Genomic DNA, 23,423 nt, shown 5'->3' with positions numbered 1-23,423 from the left:
CCCCCAACACCCCAGTATAAGAAACGTTGGTGGCACAGTGGGAAGTGCCAATGAGGGTTAAAAAATAATAAAAAAAATTAACTCACCTCCTCCAGTTGATCGGGTAGCTGCCGCCTGCCGGTCTCCTGTTTCACTTTCTTCAGGACCTGTGGTGACGTCACTGAGCTCATCACATGGCCCATTACCATGGTGATGGATCATGTGATGGATCATGTGATGCATCATGTGATGAGCACAGTGATGTCACCAAAGGTCCTTTGACAGGTTCTGAAGAAAGAACAGGAGACGATCAATTGGAGGAGGTGAGTTAATTATTTTTTTATTTTTTAACCCTCATTGGCACTGCCCACTGCACCACCAATGTTTATTATATGGGGGGTGCACTGCGCCACCAATGTTTATTATACTGGGGTGTTGGGGGGGCACACTGAACCACCAATGTTTATTATATTGGGGGGCGCACTGCGCTCATGCTTGTTATATTGGGGGGGGCGCACTGCGCTCATGTTTGTTATATTGGGGGGCGCACTGCGCTCATGTTTGCTATATTGGGGGGGCGCACTGCGCCAATGTTTATTATATTGGGGGGGGCGCACTGCGCCACCAATGTTTATTATACTGGGGTGTTGGGGGGGCGCACTGCGCCACCAATGTTTATCATACTGGGGTGTTGGGAGGGGCGCACTGCGCCACCAATGTTTATTATATTGGGGGGGGCGCACTGCGCACAACGACGGGTTAGGGAAATTTCACAGCAGAGTGCGCATGCGCTGGGAGCCTCACCAGCGGTTAGGGTAGGGAAAAAAGCACTGGCCCGTACGTAATTTTTCCCTTCCCTAACCGCTGGTGAGGCTCCCGGTGCATGCGCAGTGTCGGCCGGTGTCCAGCTGAGAACATCCATCCGATCACTGCGCCTGCGCACTGGCCCATAGTTTTTCCCTACCCTAACCGCCGGCGAGGCTCCTGGCGCATGCGCACTCTGCTGTGAAATTTCCCTAACCTGTCGTTGTGCGCCTGCGTGGCGCTGCACACCTCCTCACGTCATGTCCGGTGCGACCGGAAGTGACGAGGGTAGGGAGATCTCACGAAGTAGGGAAGTATAACATTACACCGGCCTTTGGGGTGTGCGGGCTGGTAACTACTTGGTTGGATAGTCAGCCAGCCTATGCCATGATGCCAGCAACAAGCAGTGTTTTTTTTTTTTGGGGGGGGGGGGGGGGCGCCACAAGGTTAGCTCGCACAGGGCGCCTGAACACCTAAGGCCGGCCCTGGTGATAGACCCAAAGATAAATGGAGCACTTAAATCCGCTGATATATAACATGAGCCCGTTTATATTCTAGTGACACTGTTTACCGGCAAAGGGTATATTAACACATTCCTTTCCAGCGGTCTGGGGCCGGCAGATTGAGCAATGCACTGTGGCCTCTAGCAGATACAGCGGAGAAGATGAGCGATGTGTGCGGACGGTGAAGCTGAGGGACACGTCTTGCAGAATCCGCTGCCAGTCTGTCGGATGGATCCCGGCTTTTATCTTCTAGTTGCTTTTTTTTCAAGCAAAATAATGTCAGGAATTTGCTGCATTCCTTCTGCGTACATGTGGAGACAGGCAGATGTGAGGGAAGGAAAGGGTTACCACCGCATGAACTTCAGAAGATTGACACTCATTTGTACTACTTTTCCACAATCCCACAACCATACGTTTCCATAAAGCCCTGTGCAAAAGGCATTCATTTCGCTCTTTCATGCATTTTATACGCAAGGCAGCGAGGATGTAATTAATGGCCGTTGCTTTCTCGCACAGGATGTGATTGATTCATTCAGTGCTGGGGTTGGGAGTTTTCCTTCTGTATTCACATTTGAATCCTAGAGTTAGCTAGCTGCTTGTTAGGTAAGGCCGCGTGCACGTGACTGTGTGTCCGCCATATCTCCCAGTCCGAGGGCGTCTCCTCTGACACAAACTCGCTCCGTTATTCTGTTTCATTATAGGAGTAGAATAATGAAAATACCGGCGGTGCTGGATGCGTTATATGAGAGACACCAACGTCTCGTTGTACCGGACAATATAGCGCAGCACGCGGTGATACTCTGTTCGCCATTTTCTCTGCAGTCTGCTACAAAGGCTCCTAGCAGAACCTTCAATGCAGATGTGAACAAATGAATCAATATAATGCTATGCGACCCCGGCAGTGCTGGAAAGTCAGCAGCCTGACTCCCGCTCGTCCGAAAGGGGCCTAATATGGTTGCCTTCAGAACTGCCACAAGGGTTCCCCAGGCCCCTGAATGGCATAGCTCAGGCATGCTCAACCTGCGGCCCTCCAGCTGTTGCAAAACTACAACTCCCAGCATGCCTGAACAACAGCTAGCAGCCTACAGCAGGGCATTGTGGGAGTTGTAGTTTTACAACAGCTGGAGGGCCGCAGGTTGAGCATGCCTGGCATAGCTAATAAAATGCTTTCCTCTCCCATATCGCTGTATAGCTGATGTTTGTTAGGATCCCATCTAGAAGCTGTAAGGGTGAATTCAGACCAGGCTTATTCGCTGTGGATTTTATCTTTGGGCAGAATACAGTGCCCGGCAAGAGGAAGAGGTTTTACAAATCTCATCCACATGCCATGGGCTGTATCCAGCTTTAAATTAAATTTATTTTTATTTTCCTATAAAATTACAGGAGAAAACCCCATCCCCTGCGTTCACTAATCTTTACTGATTTACATTTTTTGGTAGACATCTGCATTTGTTTAACAAGAGAGGAAAGAGCCTGCCATTGGTGGTCTGACATCAGGTTTAAAATCTGCCTTTTTGTTTACGGGGATGGAAGAATCCCAGATGTTACACATGAGAGAACGGAGTTACGAGCCAATTGTTTTTCTCGTGGGAAATGTGTAAATCTGAATTTCTTTGTTTCATTCTAAATATTGCAATTAAAATTCTTTCATACTTAAAGGAGCTGTGTCACTTCAGCAAATGGCATTTATCATATAGACAAAGTTGATACAAGGCACTTACTAATGTACTGTGATTGTCCATATTGCCTCCTTTGCTGGCTGGATTCCTTTTTGCTTCACATTATACACAGCTTGTTTCCAGCACCCTACAATCCAGCAGAGGTGGCTGTGCTTACACACTTTAGAAAAAAGGCACCGGCCTCTGTGGTGGCTGCGACCACGGGGAGCGCACATAGGCCACCTCGTATCCGCGCTGCAGAAGTGGCCGTAATCTCTGGAAACGAGCAGTGTAATGCAATGGAAAAATCAAGCCAGCAAAGGAAGCAATATGGACAATCACAATACATTAGTAAGTGGCTTGTATTACCTTTGTCCACATGATAAATGCAATTTTCTGAAATGAGACAACCCCTTTAAAGGGTGTTTCCGAGTGTTTATACTGATGATTTATCTTCAAGATAGGTCATTAATATCTGATCGGTGAGGGTGCAACTCCCAGCAACTTTGTCGTTGAGGAGGCCGCAGTGCTCCAGTGAGCTCCACAGCTCACCAAGCACAGCGCCATCCATTGTATAGCGGCTGTTCTTGGTATTGCAGCTCAGCCCCATTTACTTAAATGTGATTGAGCTGTGCCTCGTCCATGTGACAGATGAACACGACATCACTGGCCTATGGTACGCCGCTCACTGGAGAGCTGCGGCCTCTTCAAGCAGCTGATCAGCAGGGTTGCCAAGAGTCGGACTCCCACTGATCAAATACTGATGATCTATCCTGAGGATAGGCATCACTATAAACCCCTTTATTATTACTTTAATACAAGGTGCTTGTCCTGAGATCCTGATAGTCCTGCAGTGCGTTTACTGTATAATAATCCAATAGGTGTGATGATGATCCAGCACCTCCCAGGTCCCTTTAAAACAGAATTTAGGCATTGGTTCATATATGTTCTCCTGGAAATGTAAATATAATGCTCTCATTCCTCCAGGCTGCATGAAGCCACAGATTATCCCTGGAGGCCATCCGTATCACCTTTTGAATTCCAAAAAATGCTCCAGAATCTTACTGCAATCAAGATCCGAGGAACATACAGTGAAAGAAGTGAGTTGTGCCGCTGCAATCCCCAGCCTGTTTCCTCCGCCATAATAGTTTATGTAATGCTTACTTCCCTAATAACCATGGGCCACCGCTGAATGCTGCCGCTGAATGATCTCTGCCATTCCCACGTCTGTGCGGCGGTTGCTATAGCTGCAGCTTTTGATGCGGTTCTGGCTTCTCAGTACTAGTCCATTATGTGTCTGCCATCATAATGAGATCGACTGTAAAGGTACATTATAATGGTCATCTATATGCAGTACCATATTATGCTACCATTATACAGCTAATTATAATGGTCAGCCTGAACTTGTTATGCGGGTCTTGTGTCAGCAGCTAAAATCCTGGCAGGAATCTTGTTGTTGGAAGACCCCCTGATCAGTTATGAATTGGGGGCACAAGGTAATCACATTTTTACTGCAGCATTGCAGGGCACTTAAAGAAATAACTGGACGTCCATTGGTTTCTTTGCACTGGTTTATTTTAGTTTTGAGTAGATGCATCCAGAATTGGTTGCTATGCAGATGTTCACTTTAAAGGGTTCTCTCACTTCAGCAAATGGCATTTATCATGTAGAGGAAGTTAATACAAGGCAATTACTAATGTATTGTGATTGTCCATATTGCCTCCTTTGCTGGCTGGATTCATTTTTTCCATCGCATTACACACTGCTCGATTCCAGAGGATACGTCCACCCTGCAATCCAGCAGCAGTGGTCAAGCTAGCACACAGGGGCGGACTGGATACTTAAAGTGGCCCTGGAAAAAAACAAAAAAACTAAAAGTGGCCCCATGTTAAAGGTGGTTCCAAATTGACAGAAGATGGGGCAACACAAGTAGGCAGCGTCAGCAATAGCCTAGTGCAAAATACTGTCCCATCAGAACCGTATACCACAGTGTAGCACAATATATTGCCCAAAAGCTGCCCCTTTGTAGTGACCATCAATAGCTGCCATTTTCTGTCCTCCTCCAGTTGTCTCTGATTAGGGTATGATTAGTAGGTCAGGTGTGGGCCACAGCAGTTGAATTCAGGAGGGCTTATGCGATAGCTGGCCATTTACATGAGTACCTGATTCTCACAGCTTTAACCCCTTCATGCATTGTCATGTACATGTACGTGGGGGAATATGGTGCCTTACCGCATTGCCACGTGCATGTACGTGATGGGATCGGGTGGGTGCAGGAGCTGCACCTGTCTGATCTGTAGCACTGGCCCGGATGTTACGGATAGCCGGGCCCCTGCTGCATCCGCAGGCATCGCTGTATTCAATGATGCTGGCGGGTGAACCATTTCACATGCCGCGCAGTCAGCGCTGACCGCGGCAAGTGCAGGGTTTACAGAGGGAGTGGGCTACCTCTGATTCCATCGGCCCCCCGCGCTGCGCTGGCAAGGGGCTGATGGTTGCCATGGCAGCCCCGATGCCATACACAGGCATTGGAGCCTGCCAGCTACGGAAGCCCAGGAGATCCAGCCTGAGGGCTGCGTCTTCTAGGCAACTGTCAGCGTATTACTGCCAGTTTCAGTCTGCTAATCGGCTGTATAATTAAAGGGGTTGTCTCACTTCTGCTAATGGCATTAATCATGTAGTTAAAGTTAATACAAGCCTTTAATATTGTGCAATCTTGCCACCGTGACCCATGCTGCATTTTCACGTCTGCACCATGTGTCTTCTTGGCGTCCTGCTCTGGGTGACTTGGATAAGTAGCCCCTTTAGGACACTTGGTCGTTATCCCTTCGTTTCCCCCTATGTAGGAGTGTTATTGAAGCCCCTGACTGAAGTCTCACCGTTAGATTGTGGCCACATTTCACCATGGTCTTGGATTGGTACCTGACCTGGGGCCTATGAAAAGAGTAGCAGAAAAGTAGCGGCGTATCTCGTAAAACTTTAGCCTTAAAGGGAATCGCTCAGCTCCAAAACACCCCCCCAAACTAGAGTAAGCGATGTATAGTGTAAGTGGTGCCGAGTCTGTCTATGTACGTTTTTTCTTCATACTCACTTGTATTCGGACGCTGTGCCCCCACAAACCAGCAGTAAAATGCATTTACAGGACTCCTCTTTGAGTCCTCTCCATTATGTGCGCGAGCTCAGGAGTCCTGTTGTTGGAGCACAGCATCAGAACGCAAGTGAGTATAAAGATAAAAAATTTCATAACCGTACGCTGTCACTTGCACGGTACAGCACTTACCCTAGTTTTGCGGTGTTTTGGTGATGACAGATTGCCTTTAAAGGGTTTTCCAAGATTTTGATATTGATGGCCTATCCTCGGGATAGGTGATCAGTATCCGATCAGTGGGCGGTCTGACTCGCACCGCTCCCGCCTATCCAGGGCCCCACATGGCGACCAGAATGGTCGCCAATGCGACTTAGAATTGCAAAATGGCGACAAGACTTTGTAGTCTTGTTGCCATTTGCTCCTAGACGAGACGCTCTGCTGCTTTCACACACGAGTTAAACTGACATGGCATGCGCGGCTGTCAGTGCGCGCCATGTTCTCCTCAACCGCACTGGGGAGAAGGAGGCCGGCCATATCCCATACCCGCAGCCTGCGTTTGTATTCAGGCATAAACTATATTCATTGGTGGCACCGCACCCCAACCCCAGTATTATAAAGTCCCCTTTCCCAATTTTACATATGAAATATATAAACAACAAACAAATATTACATATCGCCACACCCAAAAAAAGTGTGAACTATTAAAATATTTAAAAATATCTCCTATGCGGTGAACGCCGTAACAGAGGGGGGGAAAAAAACGTGCAATTTGCCCCCTTTTTTTTTTTTTGTCACCTTGTCCCGACAAAAATTAAGATCGGACTGTTCTATTATGGTCCAGACGTTCCATAAAATGTGGAATGCACGCAGCTTTTTTGGTGTTTTTCTTTTTTTCACGTGGTATTGACTATGGCAATACTTTTTAATGGTATTGAAATCGAGTCAAAATTTGGGTATCGTGACAACCCTAGGTAAGACGTCTTTTACAATTATTTTTTTTTTAATTATATGTATTTTTAATTTGGCGACTACATTTTTCAGATTAGGAGCCAATGGCTCCTTGAGATAGATAGAGAGAGATATATATATATATATATATATATATATATATATATATATATATATATATATATATATTATATATTATATATTTATATTTTTATATTTTGTCTGGAGCCCTGCTATCACTTGTCCGAAGAGGCCGTGGCACTGCGGTGAATGCTGCGGTCTCCTCACAGCTTACCATGTGCAGTGCTGTACACTGTATATTGGCTGTACTTGGTATTGCAGCTCAGGCTTATTTACCTGAATGGGACTGCGCTGCCCCTAGGCCACGTGACCAATGAACGTGATGTCACTTACCCTGTGAAGAGGCCACAGCACTCCCTGAAATGCCAAAGTTTAAATAGCTGATCATCAAGTGCCAGGAGTCGGACCCTCACCGATCTGATCTAGATGAGGTATCCTCACGACAGCCCATTGATGGCAAAATCTCCAACCTTTCAACCTTTCATGTCTATTTTAGAAAATTATTGCATTTCCCATTAAATTGTTCTGGGCCATCTTTGCATTGTGCTGTTCCTGTGACACTCCTACTAGAAATTTACACATTGACAAATGGGTGTTACCACAAGGGGGGGGGGGGGTCCTTGTACAGTCTGACACTCTCTTAGGGCTCATGCACCCGACCATATGTCACAAAAATAAAACGGATGACGTCCGTATTGCATCGTTTTCATTTGCGGATCCATTGCAAGAATGCCTATCCTTGTCCGCCAATCTATTTTGCAGAACAGCCATGTGGAAATACGGAAACTGAATGCACACTAGAGTCGTTCCCGTTTTTTCTGCAGACCCCTTGAAGTGAATGTTTCCGCATACAGGCCTCAAAAAAAAAAACAGCGCTGAACGGGCACAGAATTTTTTTTTACTTTTGTGTGCATGAGCCCTTAGGATGATCTTCTTTGACAAGGGGAAAGATTGTCAAATTATGCATACAGCTCACAGAGGAACAACACAATACAGTGATTAGAGGAGGTGCTCCAGAACTGTGATATTGTGGGGAATGCATGTTTTCACTAAAACAGACCGGTTCTGCGTTGCTCGGCGCCAGTCCATTCTGATTGGACAGCACCAGTACTATGCAGGTGACATCGCCTACTGGGGAAAGAGGTGATCTCTGCCTCTTTGGACTTTGCCTGCCAATTGGCATATCTGCTAATCTACCTGTCTGAAAATTGCAGGAATGCAGCGTTTAGTCGAGGTATGTGGTTTAATAAAAAGCAAGCTCCTCCGTGCTCTACAGAACCCCACAACTTCATTTGTCTGACTCCATCATATGTGGTCACACTTCTCTTTCATAAACCAGCTTAAATCCCCCTTCGTGTACCGTAATTCATTCTGCATTGTGCGTCTTTCGGTAGAATAGACAGCCGTGCAAAGTGGATTTTGAAGACACTAATAGAGGCGAGCAGCCGCCGAGTCGGCGGCCATTGTGGTGTGCCAAGCCTGCTCGGAGAGATTAAGCTCCAGCAGCTGGGCAGCGCCAGAGTGCCTAATCTTTCAGAACTTGCCCAAATATCATCTTTTTTTTAATTTTTATAAATTTACTTGAGTTAAATGTTCACCCTTTAAATGTAGTTGAGTTACCGCCACATGGTACTTATCTCTATGAGCTTCGATATGTAATCCTTTGTCATTGCTTTTTAACAGGCGCTGGTTTCCTCGAGGAGGTCACTTTAGTAACCGCCCGCGTCGGAGCTGGTAATCCTGCGCCATGGGTGGAGGTGTGCAGCTGCCCTGTTGGGTATGTCGGGCAGTTCTGTGAAAGCTGTGCCCCTGGATACCGGAGAGAGAACCCCATCCTAGGACCTTACAGCCCGTGCATGCTCTGTACTTGTAATGGCCATAGTGAGACCTGTGACCCAGAGACAGGTGAGTGGTGACAGCTGCGACTCTAACTCCTAGAAGGATATGCTACTTGGTTAATCAATAGTTAAATTTACAAGTGAAGCAGATGTCATAGATATGGTAGGTACCCACCTGCAGTAATTGGAAGCTTGCACTTCTATTTTTTTGCCTCGGATGTGCAGTTCTCACGGCTGTTGATCCTCATGAGGATAGCCCCAGTGTCCTTCTAATATAATCAGCTTTTCTGTAAGTGGAGATGAGTAACATGCAGCTCATTTCTGTTCTGCAGCTAAAATCACTGCCTATATTTTCCATAGGAAGTGGACGGGGTTACATTATGGCACGGAATCTGTGTCGAAATCCGTATCCGATGCTGCATGTTTGAATGGACTAACAGTTGTTCTATAGTAAGATCCATTGTGGGTCACTTAATAATATTCCCGGGTGATGAAAGTCACAAAATCCTTTGTGCGCCGTCCTCCCCATTTGTCCCGGCAAATTTACTAAATGTTCCATTTTAAAAAAAATATATATTATTATTTTTTTTTTTTACTTCAGGCACACTGACTGCAATAGATTTGCCAATTTTATGACAAAGGAATAAGCCTCATCATAAATTATATGCATCCTCCAGCATTGCGGGTGTGGGGGCGAGGAGTCAAAGACCGGGGTTTAAATGACACCCATTGACTTTTCTATGCTTTTGTTGCGCCTGTACGACCTGTAGATGAGGGAATGCTTGGACTAAATGTCTTCCTTCGTTCTGTAGGAGTGTGTGCCTGCCAGCACAATACCGCAGGTCCACACTGTGAGAGGTGCAGTGAGGGCTTCTATGGAGACAGTACCGCAGGTACCAACTCGGACTGCCAGCCATGCCCATGCCCTGGTGGGTCCAGCTGTGCTGTTGTACCTCGCACTAAGGAAGTGGTGTGTACCAACTGTCCCCTGGGAACTACAGGTGAGTGATCTGTGTCTTTCTGAAGCCTTAATTCATTTTTGCTCGTCAGAAATGTGATGTTTGTATCTTTACTCTATAATTTAATTTGTCCGTAGGAAAAAGATGTGAGCTTTGCGATGATGGGTATTTCGGGGACCCCCTTGGTCAGAACGGAGCACCTCGCCCCTGTCGGGCCTGCGAATGTAACAGTAACATTGATCCGAATGCCGTGGGGAACTGCGATCGCCTGACGGGCGAGTGTCTGAAGTGTATCTATAACACAGCTGGATTCTACTGTGACCGCTGCAGAGATGGATTCTATGGAAACCCTCTGGGCCCTACACCGAACGAAAAATGCAAAGGTATCGTATATGTGACATTTACTAAGCTTAATTAGGGAACCTTTGTCTGTGACCAGTACATGAACACACGTGACCTTGGACTCTCTTACTTCAGCCTGCAGTTGTAACTCGTATGGCACCGTAAAAAGCCAGAGCAGCTGTAATCAGGTGACCGGCCAGTGCGAGTGTCTGCCACATGTCACCGAGAGGGACTGCTCAGCCTGTGAGCCAGGATTCTTCAACCTACAGAGCGGTCAAGGATGTGACAGGTAAAGGGGCAGCGGGAAAAAAATCTGTGTGGAATAATGACCGTGCCGCGGATATTCAAATCTGAGGCATGCGCATGATTTGCATGGATCTGCATGAAAAAGCCACAGATTAGACCCATTGATAGATAATGGGGCTAATCCTCATGCGGATCGGCTGAGAGGATCTGAGTGTCAGGATCAGATCATCTGTAGCTTCTATGAAAAAAACACCGGTTCTGCTTATGGCAAATCCTTAACTTGTGAACTTAGCCTTAGGCCCCATGCAAAACCAAATCACGGGTCCGCAAAACACAGATATTGGCCGTGTGCATCCTGCATTTTACCTTCCGCAGGTCCCACAGTATTTTATAAATGCCTATTCTTGTCCGTAAGATGGACAAGAATATGTTGTGTTCTATTTATTTTATTTTTTTGCGGAGTAGCAGAACAGACATGTGGATTTGGGCGGCACGCGGTGTTCTGTCTTCATGTTTTGCGGCTCCGTTTAAATTAATAGGTCCTCATCCAATCAGAAATAATGTGGACCGAAAATGGAGTCATGTGCATGGGGCCTATGGTAACGTTTTTTATATTGTGGCAAATCCTTTAGTTAACGACTAATACTAAGGGCTCATGCACACGGCCGTTTTTGCGCTGTTCCGTGCATTGGGGACTGCAATTTGCGGTCCCCAATGCACGGGTAACATCCGTGCGGCAGCCGGGACGGATCGAGACCCATGGACTTGAATTAGTCCGTGATCCGTCCGCACCGTATAAAAAATAGAACACTATTTTTTGCGGTGCGGAAGCATGAACAGAAACACAACGGAAGCACTACGGAGTGGGGTTCCGATCTGTGCTTCCGTTCTGCACCGCATCTCCCTTAAATGGGTCCGCATCTGTGATGCTGGGTGCACATGGCCAGTGCCCATGTATTGCGGACCCGCCGTATGTGGGCCAAAATACGGCCACGTCCAGGCAACGGCCGTGTGCATGAGCCCTAAGTTGTAGATTTCTAACTAATGTTTTGCATTTCATAGATGCGAGTGCCATCCCCTGGGATCTACAAATGGGCAGTGTGATATTCGTACTGGGCAGTGTGAATGCCAGCCGGGCATCAGTGGACTGCGCTGTCAGCACTGTGAGCCCAACCACTTTGGCTTTGGACCTGAAGGCTGTAAACGTAAGTGTCTTGAGTGTAATCCTATCTTTAGGATTACCTCTATCATAAACATGACAAGCAGGAGTGATAAAGAATCCTATATCTGAGGCCATTCATTTCTTGTCGTTGTGTCTCGTAGCTTGTGACTGCGATCCTGAGGGCTCCCTCAGTTTACAATGCAAGGAGGATGGGCGCTGTGAGTGTAAAGATGGTTTTGTGGGAGCCCGCTGTGACCAGTGCGAGGAGAACTATTTCTACAACCGTTCAGGACCAGGCTGCCAAGAATGTCCTGCCTGTTACCGACTGGTAAAGGATAAGGTGAGCCGTCTTCTCTTCACTATACTGTTGCATTATCGAGTCAGTGTAGCACCGGGTACAGGCGGATTTTGGGGATGCTCAATCATTACTACTTTTCAGTACCTTAGGGCGCTGCCACACGTTCAGGTGTGGATCATAAAAGGAGAGAAAGTATAGATACTATCTAAGGCTACTTTCACACTTGCGTTCGGAGCGGATCCGTCTGGTGTCTGCACAGACTGATCCGCTCCTATAATGCAAACGCTTAGATCCGTTCAGAACGGATCCGTTTGCATTACCATGAACAAAAAAAAAATTATTTATTTTTTTGGGTTCATGATAGTGCAAACGGATCCGTTTTGACTTTACATTGAAAGTCAATGGGGGACGGATCCGTTTGAAAATTGAGCCATATAGTGTCAACTTCAAACGGATCCGTCCCCATTGACTTACATTGCAAGTCTGGACGGATCCGTTTGCCTCCGCACGGCCAGGTGGACACCCGAACGCTGCAAGCAGCGTTCAGGTGTCTGCCTGCTGAGCGGAGCGGAGGACAAACTGTGCCAGACTGATGCATTCTGAGCGGATCCGCATCCCCTCAGAATGCATTAGGACAGTACGGATCCGTTCGGGGCCGCTTGTGAGAGCCTTCAAACGGAACTCACAAGCGGAGCCCCGAACGCAAGTGCGAAAGTAGCCTTAACCTGTTTATTTAAATCCACTCCTGGTTTCAAATACTATATCAAAAACCTGAATGTGTGGCGGCACTCTTGGCTAGTTTCAGATGAATGTGTCCTGTGCGGAAATCGCACTCCATGTGTGAGCATGAATCCCCGTTATGGACACTGCTCTTTTCTCAAGAGCGCACAGCATTATACGGATTTATAATGCTTCTGCATGAGCTGTATCTACTGAATTATACTGAAAGCATTATGTCAGTATAATTCTGTAGGAGTAAAGCCATGCAGAGACACACAGCATTATAAATTAGTATAATGCCACGCGCTCCCTGAAAAAAAAATCAGTGTCCATAATCGAGAACCGCGCTCACACACGGAGCGTGATTTTGGCACAGGACACGCTCGTCTGAAAGAACCCTTAGGTACACATTGAGAATGACCAGCCTTTTTTCCACGTGGATTTTCGCTCTCATTTTGATTCATTTTTTGGAACTAAAATCAGCAAAGGGAAAACAGACAGCGGACTTAAATTATCTTAAAGGGGCTTGTGTCACTTCAGCAAATGGCATTTATCATGTAGTTAAAGTAAATCTAAAATGACATACTAATGTATTGTGATTGTCCATATTGCCTCCTTGGCTTGATTCATTTTTCCATCTACCGGTAATTATACACTGCTCATTTCCATGGTTACGACCACCCTGCAATCCAACAGCAGTGGCCATGCTTGCACACTATAGAAAGAGCGCTGGCCTCTCTGGTGGCTGAAAAATCAGGAATGTGAGCACGACCACCACTGCTGGACTTGCAGGGCGGTCGTAACCCCTGGATATGGGCAGTGTTTTACTAAGATAGAAAAATGGCAATATGGGCAATCTTAATACATCAGTAACTTCTTTGTATCAACTTTGTCTTACATGATAAAGACCATTTTCTGTAGTGAGACAACCCCCTTTAATATAACTTTTTCTGGAATTAATGTAATTCAGATTTGCTGTCTGTTTTCCCTTTGAAGCACAGCCGCAACATGTGCCAGCACCCTAGAATGCACAGCATTCTGGTAAATGAGGCATTGCTGATAGGATCCATAGGACACCAGATTTGATGCAGTCATGTGATTGAACAATATCGCTGAATCATCTGGGGTTTCTGCCGTGCACATGCGCCGATGTCTCAATAGCGCTCTGTAGGAACCAACAACTTGGAATCCATGCTGAGACTTCCGCACATGAACAAATCACTTTAATGGAATGAACCCATGGACAATGCGGTTACATGGCTGTGTAACTTTTGGCATCAGGTGGATGTTGGCAGATACAACTACTCGTTTAACGTTTACCTGTGGTGCTAGGCTTCTGAATGCACCAGTTTGTGAGTTCCATCAAATGCAATGTTTGAAAATGTACTAAATTAGGATTATTATTTTTTTCAGCATAGTAAGCACTGATTATTGCAATTGTGACTTGCATGGAATATAATCAGTTTGCATATTTTGTGGTTTTTAGGTGTTGGAACAAAGACAAAAATTGGAGGAACTGGAAGAACTCCTGAAGAATCTGGGAACGGGGGATGACGCAGTTACTGATCAGGGCTTTGAAGAGCGGCTTAGAGATGCTGAGAAGGCGGTCAATGACCTCCTTTTGGATGCCCAGGGAAGCAAAGGTACAGTCTCTCTGCCTTGAGCTTTGATCTGGGTAAAAAATGAACACTTCTTATTAATAGTTGTCCCTGTTTGTTATTAGATGTAGATCAGGGAATGCTGGATCGCCTTGCTGAGATAAATGCTACACTTGGTTCTCAACTGGAACGTCTGCAGAACATCAGAGATATGGTCCGTGAGACTGACAAACAGGCGAAAGAAGCTCGAGACCGCGTGGAAAGCACAGAGCTAATCATTGAGTCTGCAAGAGAGCAACTGGAGAGAGCCAAAGTGGCCATTGCTAATGTGGTAAGCACTGATGCTACAGGAACTTGGATGAGCCCAATGACTGATCTGCCACTTTACAGACTAGTTTCATTAGCCTATGAATTGGTGGGTGCTTTGCGTAAAACCTCAGGTCACCTAAAGGAAATTTAAACAATAGTTTGACCATATAGTTCTGTTTTGTACGGGAACTGCAGTAGGACTGCTATAGAGGTCCGTAAGGCCTAAACTATACCACTGTTCTGTACAAATCGGACAAAATAATCAGTGCGGAATCCATGTACATTGCATTGGAGAATAGTGCGAGAAATACGGATTCTGTCGGATCATGTACACCAATGCTTGGAGGCTGTAAGGCCTTGTATTTGGGAACCACACAGCCTCCATGCATGGCCATACAAGCTTGATGCACAGGGATGTGCTGTCTACTTGGCACATGTGGGCATGCATGAAGCTATTCTTAATCCAACAGCTTCTCTAGGTGGGGCAGGGCAGAGATGAAGTTATTTGGGACAAATGATCTGTTCAAATAGACAAGCTCCCAAAAATTTTCACGAGTTTGATGTGAAGCACAGTTTTAAGATAAATCTGTGCTTTTCGTACTCTCAGCAGAACCACTTCCTTTAAATTGAGAATACACTTGGCATTGCACCTGTGTCGTGGAAATCTCTCAATTCCAAACCTTCCTTGTGGCAAACAGAGTTAAAGTAGGCTCCTGATCATTTATTTCACTTTGTTTTGCAGTCGATCACCCCACCGGAAACTGGCGGTGATCCTAATAATATGACTTTGTTGGCAGAAGAGGCAAGGAAACTAGCTGAAAGGTGAGTGCACTCGAATCAGGAAAATCACAGATGTGTTCATTGATATCAGAACCTAAAGTGCGTCACATACGTAGCCCCAAATGTGACTTGACTCCTTTCCAATGTACCTGTTCATGTGTTCAGGCATACCCAAGAAGCTCGTGAAATAGAGAAAATGGCCAAGGAAGCGAACGACACTGCAAATGAAGCCTACCGCCTGCTCCTAAAGACTCTTGCTGCGGAGAACCAGACTGCATCCGATATTGAGGAACTGAATAAGAAGTAAGTGGAAGCACCTTCTATAGCCACCTCATTGTGAAGCTTTATGCAGAGCCCTTCTCACTGGGATTCAATAAACGGTTCTCTACAGCAAATGCGTTTTCCTTGTCCATCAGGTATAACCAAGCTAAGGAGCTTTCTCGGGAACTGGAGAAACAGGCGAGCAAAGTGCATGCCGAGGCAGAGGAAGCAGGAAACCGGGCACTGCAGATCTATGCCAACCTCACCAGTATTCCAGCGATTGACACCACGGCTTTACAGGTGAAGAATAGGTTAAACATCTTTAATGTAAGAATACCACGACATAGGAATGGCAGAAATAATCCCCCCTGAGTAATAAGCAGGTGCTTAGGATTGGGAATCTGCATACAGAACTTCCTCTTGAAGTTAACAGACTCTGATGAATAGGTAAAATGGCCGTCATGTGGCTATTTTCGGAACCAGTAGAAGTCTATGGGGCTATTTCACTTGGCTGTTTTTTAGTGGCCAGTAAATAGTTTACTTAAAAAAAATGGGACATTTTTAGTAACTGTTTAGGCAGGAGTGCACCTGTCTAATGGCGATGAAAAATGGGTAAAAGTGCCTTTCATAGATAATAAAAAATAAGACTCATCCACTTGAATGCGAGGGAACACTCGCTGTGCACTAGAGAACACGACCTGGGCGGATTAAGTCCTGCTTCCTCCAGTCCAGAGAAAGTGTTCCCTTGCCGTCAAGAGGATAAGGTGAGTATTTTATTTTTTTCGCACCCAGTAGCATGGAGGCCACTATTGGGGGCATTATTTATGCTGGAAAGCACTATTGGGGGCAATATATATAATGAAGGATACTATTGGGGGCAATATTTATCATGGAGGGCACTATTGGGAGTAATATAGACTGAAAGCCACTATTGGGGTGTATTTTATATACAGGGGGCACAGTGGGGGGCGTAATAGACCCTGGGGGCAATACGGCGGTGGTTATTTATACTGACACTGTGGGGGTGTATAATATATACTGAGGCCACTGCAGTGGTTGGGATGTTCAAAAAAAATAAATGACATTCTTCCATTTTTCATGGCCATCAAAAACGGATGCAAAAAGGCTGTTGAAAACGTACAAATGGCCAGAAAATGGTTGCAGAATGGCGCCAAAAAACTGACATTGTGTCCGTTTTTTTAATGGCTATTTCAAGTTTTACTGTCGTGAATGTGGCCTTAAGATACAAAAAAGCCAGCAAGTGACATACATCATACTAGGGGTGGGCGATATAGGCGATATGCGATATGAATTTGGGCCACGATATGGATTTTCGCCATATCGCCTATATCGCCGGACCGCGATATGATCGCGCGCACCATGTTCTGAGCCGGCCGGCACAGCGGAGGGAGGAGGAAGGAGGAGGGAGTCCCTCCCTCCCCACTGTGCGCGGCTGCCGCTGAACACCAATGAGGACCGAGGAGGAGGAGGGGAGGGACTGTGGCCACTGCACTACCAATGAATGTGCCGGCCATATCCCTCAGGGTCCCCCTCCTCCCCCCCCCCATCATTGGTGGCAGTTTGCAGTTCCGATCGGAGCCCCAGCAGTGTAATGCTGGGGCTCCGATCGGTTACCATGGCAGCCAGGAGTCACGCTGCTGAAGTCCTGGCTGCCGTGGTATGTTAGTGAGCAGAGAGCAGCGCATTATACTCACGTGCGCTGTGGCCGGCGGTCGCTCCTTCTTCTGTCTGTGCGGCGGATTGCTAATGCTTACAGCATTAGCAATGCGCCGCACAGACCTATGAGAAGGAGCGACCGGAGGCCACAGCGCACGTGAGTATAATGCGCTGCTCTCTGCTCACTAACATACCATGGCAGCCAGGACTTCAGCAGCGTGACTCCTGGCTGCCATGGTAACCGATCGGACCCTGTGGCCACTGCCACCAATGATTAATACTGGCGAGGGAGGGAGGGGGGGTTTGCGTTACCAGAGGGGGCAGATCAGAGGCTGGGGAAGGGGGGCAGATCAGAGGCTGGGGAAGGGGGGCAGATCAGAGGCTGGGGTAGGGGGGCAGATCAGAGGCTGGGGGGCAGATCAGAGGCTGGGGGGCAGATCAGAGGCTGGGGGGCAGATCAGAGGCTGGGGGGCAGATCAGAGGCTGGGGAAGGGGGCAGATCAGAGGCTGGGGAAGGGGGGCAGATCAGAGGCTGGGGAAGGGGGGCAGATCAGAGGCTGGGGAAGGGGGGCAGATCAGAGGCTGGGGAAGGGGGGCAGATCAGAGGCTGGGGAAGGGGGGCAGATCAGAGGCTGGGGAAGGGGGGCAGATCAGAGGCTGGGGAAGGGGGGCAGATCAGAGGCTGGGGAAGGGGGGCAGATCAGAGGCTGGGGAAGGGGGGCAGATCAGAGGCTGGGGAAGGGGGGCAGATCAGAGGCTGGGGAAGGGGGGCAGATCAGAGGCTGGGGAAGGGGGGCAGATCAGAGGCTGGGGAAGGGGGGCAGATCAGAGGCTGGGGAAGGGGGGCAGATCAGAGGCTAGGGAAGGGGGGCAGATCAGAGGCTGGGGAGAAGATCAGAGGCTGGGGAAGGGGGGCAGATCAGAGGCTGGGGTAGGGGGGCAGATCAGAGGCTGGGGAAGGGGGGCAGATCAGAGGCTGGGGAAGGGGGGCAGATCAGAGGCTGGGGAAGGGGGGCAGATCAGAGGCTGGGGAAGGGGGCAGATCAGAGGCTAGGGAGGGGGGCAGATCATAGGCTGGGGGAGCAGATCAGAGGCTGGGGAAGGGGGGCAGATCAGAGGCTGGGGAAGGGGGGCAGATCAGAGGCTGGGGAAGGGGGGCAGATCAGAGGCTGGGGAAGGGGGGCAGATCAGAGGCTGGGGAAGGGGGGCAGATCAGAGGCTGGGGAAGGGGGGCAGATCAGAGGCTGGGGAAGGGGGGCAGATCAGAGGCTAGGGAAGGGGGGGCAGATCAGAGGCTGGGGAAGGGGGGCAGATCAGAGGCTGGGGAAGGGGGGCAGATCAGAGGCTGGGGAAGGGGGGCAGATCAGAGGCTGGGGAAGGGGGGGCAGATCAGAGGCTGGGGGAGCAGATCATAGGCGGGGGGGGGCAGATCATAGGCGGGGGGGGGCAGATCATAGGCGGGGGGGGGCAGATCATAGGCTGGGGGGGCAGATCAGAGGCTGGGGAAGGGGGGCAGATCAGAGGCTGGGGAAGGGGGGCAGATCAGAGGCTAGGGAAGGGGGGGCAGATCAGAGGCTGGGGGAGCAGATCATAGGCTGGGGGGGGCAGATCATAGGCGGGGGGGGCAGATCATAGGCTGGGGAAGGGGGGCAGATCAGAGGCTAGGGAAGGGGGGGCAGATCAGAGGCTGGGGAAGGGGGGCAGATCAGAGGCTGGGGAAGGGGGGCAGATCAGAGGCTGGGGAAGGGGGGCAGATCAGAGGCTGGGGAAGGGGGGCAGATCAGAGGCTAGGGAAGGGGGGGCAGATCAGAGGCTGGGGGAGCAGATCATAGGCGGGGGGGGGGCAGATCATAGGCGGGGGGGGGCAGATCATAGGCTGGGGGGGCAGATCAGAGGCTGGGGAAGGGGGGCAGATCAGAGGCTGGGGAAGGGGGGCAGATCAGAGGCTAGGGAAGGGGGGGCAGATCAGAGGCTGGGGGAGCAGATCATAGGCTGGGGGGGGCAGATCATAGGCGGGGGGGGCAGATCATAGGCTGGGGAAGGGGGGCAGATCAGAGGCTGGGGAAGGGGGGCAGATCAGAGGCTGGGGAAGGGGGGCAGATCATAGGCTGGGGAAGGGGGGCAGATCAGAGGCTGGGGAAGGGGGGCAGATCAGAGGCTGGGGAAGGGGGGCAGATCAGAGGCTGGGGAAGGGGGGCAGATCAGAGGCTGGGGAAGGGGGGCAGATCAGAGGCTGGGGAAGGGGGGCAGATCAGAGGCTGGGGAGAAGATCAGAGGCTGGGGAAGGGGGGCAGATCAGAGGCTGGGGGGGGGCAGATCAGAGGCTGGGGGGGGGCAGATCAGAGGCTGGGGGGGGCAGATCAGAGGGTGGGGGGGGGGCAGATCAGAGGCTGCGGGGGGCAGATCAGAGGCTGCCGCCATGGTCAGCTCCCTGCTGTTGTGTGCACTATGCACAGGGCAGCAGGGAGAGTGTAAAGTCCTATTCACCCTAATAGAGCTCTATTAGGGTGAATATGACAAGGGTTCTAGCCCTTAAGGAGGCCAATAGTTAATAAATAAAAAGTAAAAAATAAATGAAATTTAAACACCCCCCCCCCCCCCCCAATATAGAAAACAATATATCGCAATATATATCGCATATCGCACATGCTTAAAATTATATCGCAATATAGATTTTAGGCCATATCGCCCACCCCTACATCATACATACAACTCAGATGTTCTCCAGACCTAGGATCTGTTCGATACCAAAGGCTGTCATCCTTTGAAACGCAAGATTTATATGCATGAAAAGTGCAGATGTCTAAGGCAGATGTTATCTTGAAATCCAAAACACAGAGGAAGGGGATTATGAAGAGGTGACCCTGTGTAGTTTCTGCCAGATTCCTTTAAGATGGACCGAGACTGTTAGTGCTTTTTTTTTTACCCATACTTTTTTTTTTTTTTTATATCCTATCAGAACGAGGCTGGAAAGATCCAGAAAGAGGCACAAGACTTGGATCTGCTGATTGATCGAAAGCTAAAGGACTATGAAGACCTACGTGACGACATGAGAAGCAAGGAGATGGAAGTTAAACGCCTGCTTGACAAAGGCAGAAGCGAGCAGCAGGTAAGTCCATTCGTGGAGTCAGCCCATCAATCAGATATTGATGACCTCTCCTGTTATCACTCCTGCCATGTCTGCTTTAGTAAATAATGATATTCCACATAATATGACTGTTCTCGAGCATCTATTCTCATCATTCCTGTGTTATTACTCCTCTGTTATTCCTATTAGAAGTGTATAGATAAATTGACAACTGAATATTACCATTTGGGGTTTTGTGGTTGTGTCTCTACGCCATCTACTACTATCCAGCTGGTGCTGGCAATGTCACAAGGGGAATGGTAGCACCAGTTGGCACTTAATTCATAAACTTCTAATAGGGATAATAAAGAAATGGCACAACACAGAGTTGTAAGAATAGATAGTTCAGAATTTTTAATTCATGGGGAATGCAAGTAGTTATTAAAACATCCCAGGAGAGGTGACAACAGCTCCTCTGTAACTGAAATGATTCCATCTTTATCTGAAGTATTGAAAGTAAGATGCTAATCACAGCCTTTGTGCATTGCACAGTAGCATATTCTAATTTATGAAGATGGACTCTAGCAGGAAAGTATTTAATGGGGTCGTCTCACTTCAGAAAATGACATTTATCATGTAGATAAAGTTAATACAAGGGACTTACTAATGTATTGTGATTGTCCATATTGCCTCCTCTGCTGGCTTGATTCATTTTTCCATTGCGTCATTGCTATTGCATTGCAGCACAGATAGGAGGCAGTAAGTGCCTTGTATTATCTTTATCTAGATGATAAATGGAATTTGCTAAAGTGAGACAACCCCCTAAAAAAACTGTCCGTACACTATGTTGGCATGACCTTCTGACCATCTAATGTGTATGAGGCTGTCCCGATGTAAAGTACATCTTTCTTTCCCCAAAAATTGAAGGGGGAGGATCTGGCTGCTTCATCTTTTTGATTTCATCAAGTTCCCCAATTCTTTTGTTTTCAAGGCAGGTAAGCCAGCATAAGAGGCGCCTTTTAGCAGCTTACTCCCCTCTCCCAATTAAGGACACATGCATGTTCGGCTGACTGCCTTCTAAAGTGTATGGCCAGCTTAATGGCTGATCCACCTTATATATCTATGTACAGTCTACAGAGTCTGTATAGATAAGAATGTGGATACAAAAGCACGCCGTCCATAAAGTCTAATTCGGATTCCCCCTGCAAAATCTTTCTTTTCAATTGCCGCATGCCGAAGCAGTGAGCAGTCACATTGCATAGTCCTCGGCCACGTCCCCACCCTTGACAAATGATATTTCCTGAAGGCATTTCCTCCTAAGAGATATGACGTGTCACGGATCGCCCGTAAGATGATGGAATGTCTGGGGGCTTGTTATGTGCGTGTGACTACCTTGCTAAGTTTAAGCCCTTGGCATTATTACATTTCAATGTAAGATTGGCAAGATTTTTTGTTAAATATGTTACCTGCGATCACTTTTATTGTCTCTTTAGACTGCTGACCAGTTGCTGGCCCGGGCTGATGCGGCAAAGGCACAAGCAGAGGAGGCCGCCAAGAAGGGCAGTGCCACGCTACAAGAGGCCAATGATATATTGACCAGTCTGAGAGGTTAGGAAATGTTTCGATATTGAAGACTCTGAGCGCCACCACTTAAATGAGCTACGTGGTCTTAACTTTTTGCATCTCCACTGCAGATTTTGACAGACGAGTTAATGACAATAAAACCGCAGCAGAAGCTGCTTTACGGAGAATCCCTGCCATCGCCCAAACCATTGCTGAAGCCAACAACAAGACTCATCAAGCTGAAAGTGCACTGGGCAATGCCAACGCCGACGCCAGAGGAGCAAAGAGCAAAGCAGAGGAAGCGGAGAAAATTGCCAGTACCGTCCAAAAGGTGGGCAGTGGTTGCCATCTTTATTTTACTGAAACTGGCAATGCACCTTAGATTTTACCAAGAAGTTTGCCTCCTGTCTAAGGCCTCATGCACACGACCGTTCCGTTTTTTTGCGGTCCGCAAAACACGGAAGGCCCATTGTAGAAATGCCTATTCTTGTCCGCAAACCAAACAAGAATAGGACATGTTATATTTTTTGTGTGGCCACGTAGCGAAGCAACGGATGCGAACAGCACACTGAGTGCTGTCTGCATCTTTTCGGCCCCATTGAAGTGAATGGGTCCGCACCCGAGTCGCAAAAACTGAGGACCGGAACAACTGTTGTGTATATAAGGGCCTAATGCGCATATGTCTCCACTGTCCCCTGATAGCAGATATTGTACGATATGAGTTTCAGGCATGTGGTGGGGAATAGGATGGCCTGCCTGCTTTTCAACTTCTCTGATATTAGCACAGTACCATGGCTTTAATCTAAGTCAGAGATGCTCAACCTACGGCCCTCCAGCTGTTGTAAAACTACAACTCCCACCATGCCCTTCTGTAGGCTGTCCGGAAATTATGGGAGTTTTCCAACAGCTGGAGGGCCGCAGATTGAGCATGCCTGATCTAAGCCAAGTAACATCTGGCTGGCTGCCTCCAAGTATGTGGTTGGACAGTATATCTTAAAATGCACCAGTCTCTCACATTACTCAAGTTCTTCACCTGATTTTCTCAATATCGTTCAACAATCTACCATATGTCGTCTTGTGTAACAGACATGTTACATTGAGACATGGGTGTGTGTGGCATATGTCGTCTTGTGTAACCGACATGTTACGTTGATGCAATGGAGTGTGCGGCATATGTCTTCTTGTATAACAGACATGTTACGTTGATGCAATGGAGTGTGCGGCATATGTCTTGTGTAACAGACATGTTACATTGAGACATGGGTGTGTGTGGCATATGTCTTCTTGTGTAACCGACATGTTACATTGATGCAATGGAGTGTGCGGCATATGTCGTCTTGTGTAACAGACATGTTACATTGACACATAGGTGTGTGCGGCATATGTCTTCTTGTGTAACCGACATGTTACATTGATGCAATGGAGTATGCGGCATATGTCTTCTTGTTCATCTTCTACAATCATGTTTTAGTCATTGAGTGGTGAATCTCTTTCTAGACAATTGAGTAATAGATGCCCTGTGCAGGAATGTGACTGAAAAAC

General features: G+C 47.9%; 1 protein-coding gene across 1 annotated transcript in view; it reads left to right on the top strand.

The window, feature by feature from the left end:
* The window catches only part of LAMC1 (laminin subunit gamma 1), a 105,511-nt gene that overhangs the window by 77,384 nt on the left and 4,704 nt on the right, over positions 1 to 23,423 (top strand). The window contains exons 11-25 of the mRNA XM_044300827.1: positions 3,932 to 4,044; positions 8,745 to 8,966; positions 9,712 to 9,900; positions 9,996 to 10,241; positions 10,336 to 10,489; positions 11,509 to 11,651; positions 11,770 to 11,948; positions 14,113 to 14,269; positions 14,350 to 14,555; positions 15,276 to 15,355; positions 15,479 to 15,616; positions 15,730 to 15,874; positions 20,211 to 20,360; positions 21,812 to 21,926; positions 22,013 to 22,212. Of these exons, the coding sequence (XP_044156762.1) occupies positions 3,932 to 4,044; positions 8,745 to 8,966; positions 9,712 to 9,900; positions 9,996 to 10,241; positions 10,336 to 10,489; positions 11,509 to 11,651; positions 11,770 to 11,948; positions 14,113 to 14,269; positions 14,350 to 14,555; positions 15,276 to 15,355; positions 15,479 to 15,616; positions 15,730 to 15,874; positions 20,211 to 20,360; positions 21,812 to 21,926; positions 22,013 to 22,212 (2,437 nt within the window). The remainder of the gene's footprint in view (positions 1 to 3,931; positions 4,045 to 8,744; positions 8,967 to 9,711; positions 9,901 to 9,995; positions 10,242 to 10,335; positions 10,490 to 11,508; positions 11,652 to 11,769; positions 11,949 to 14,112; positions 14,270 to 14,349; positions 14,556 to 15,275; positions 15,356 to 15,478; positions 15,617 to 15,729; positions 15,875 to 20,210; positions 20,361 to 21,811; positions 21,927 to 22,012; positions 22,213 to 23,423) is intronic.

The sequence above is a fragment of the Bufo gargarizans genome, chromosome 7, assembly GCF_014858855.1.
Source record: "Bufo gargarizans isolate SCDJY-AF-19 chromosome 7, ASM1485885v1, whole genome shotgun sequence".
In the NCBI taxonomy this organism is placed as follows: Eukaryota; Metazoa; Chordata; class Amphibia; order Anura; family Bufonidae; genus Bufo; species Bufo gargarizans.
Note: the sequence above shows the minus strand (reverse complement) of the source record. Positions and strands in the feature narration are given on the sequence as shown.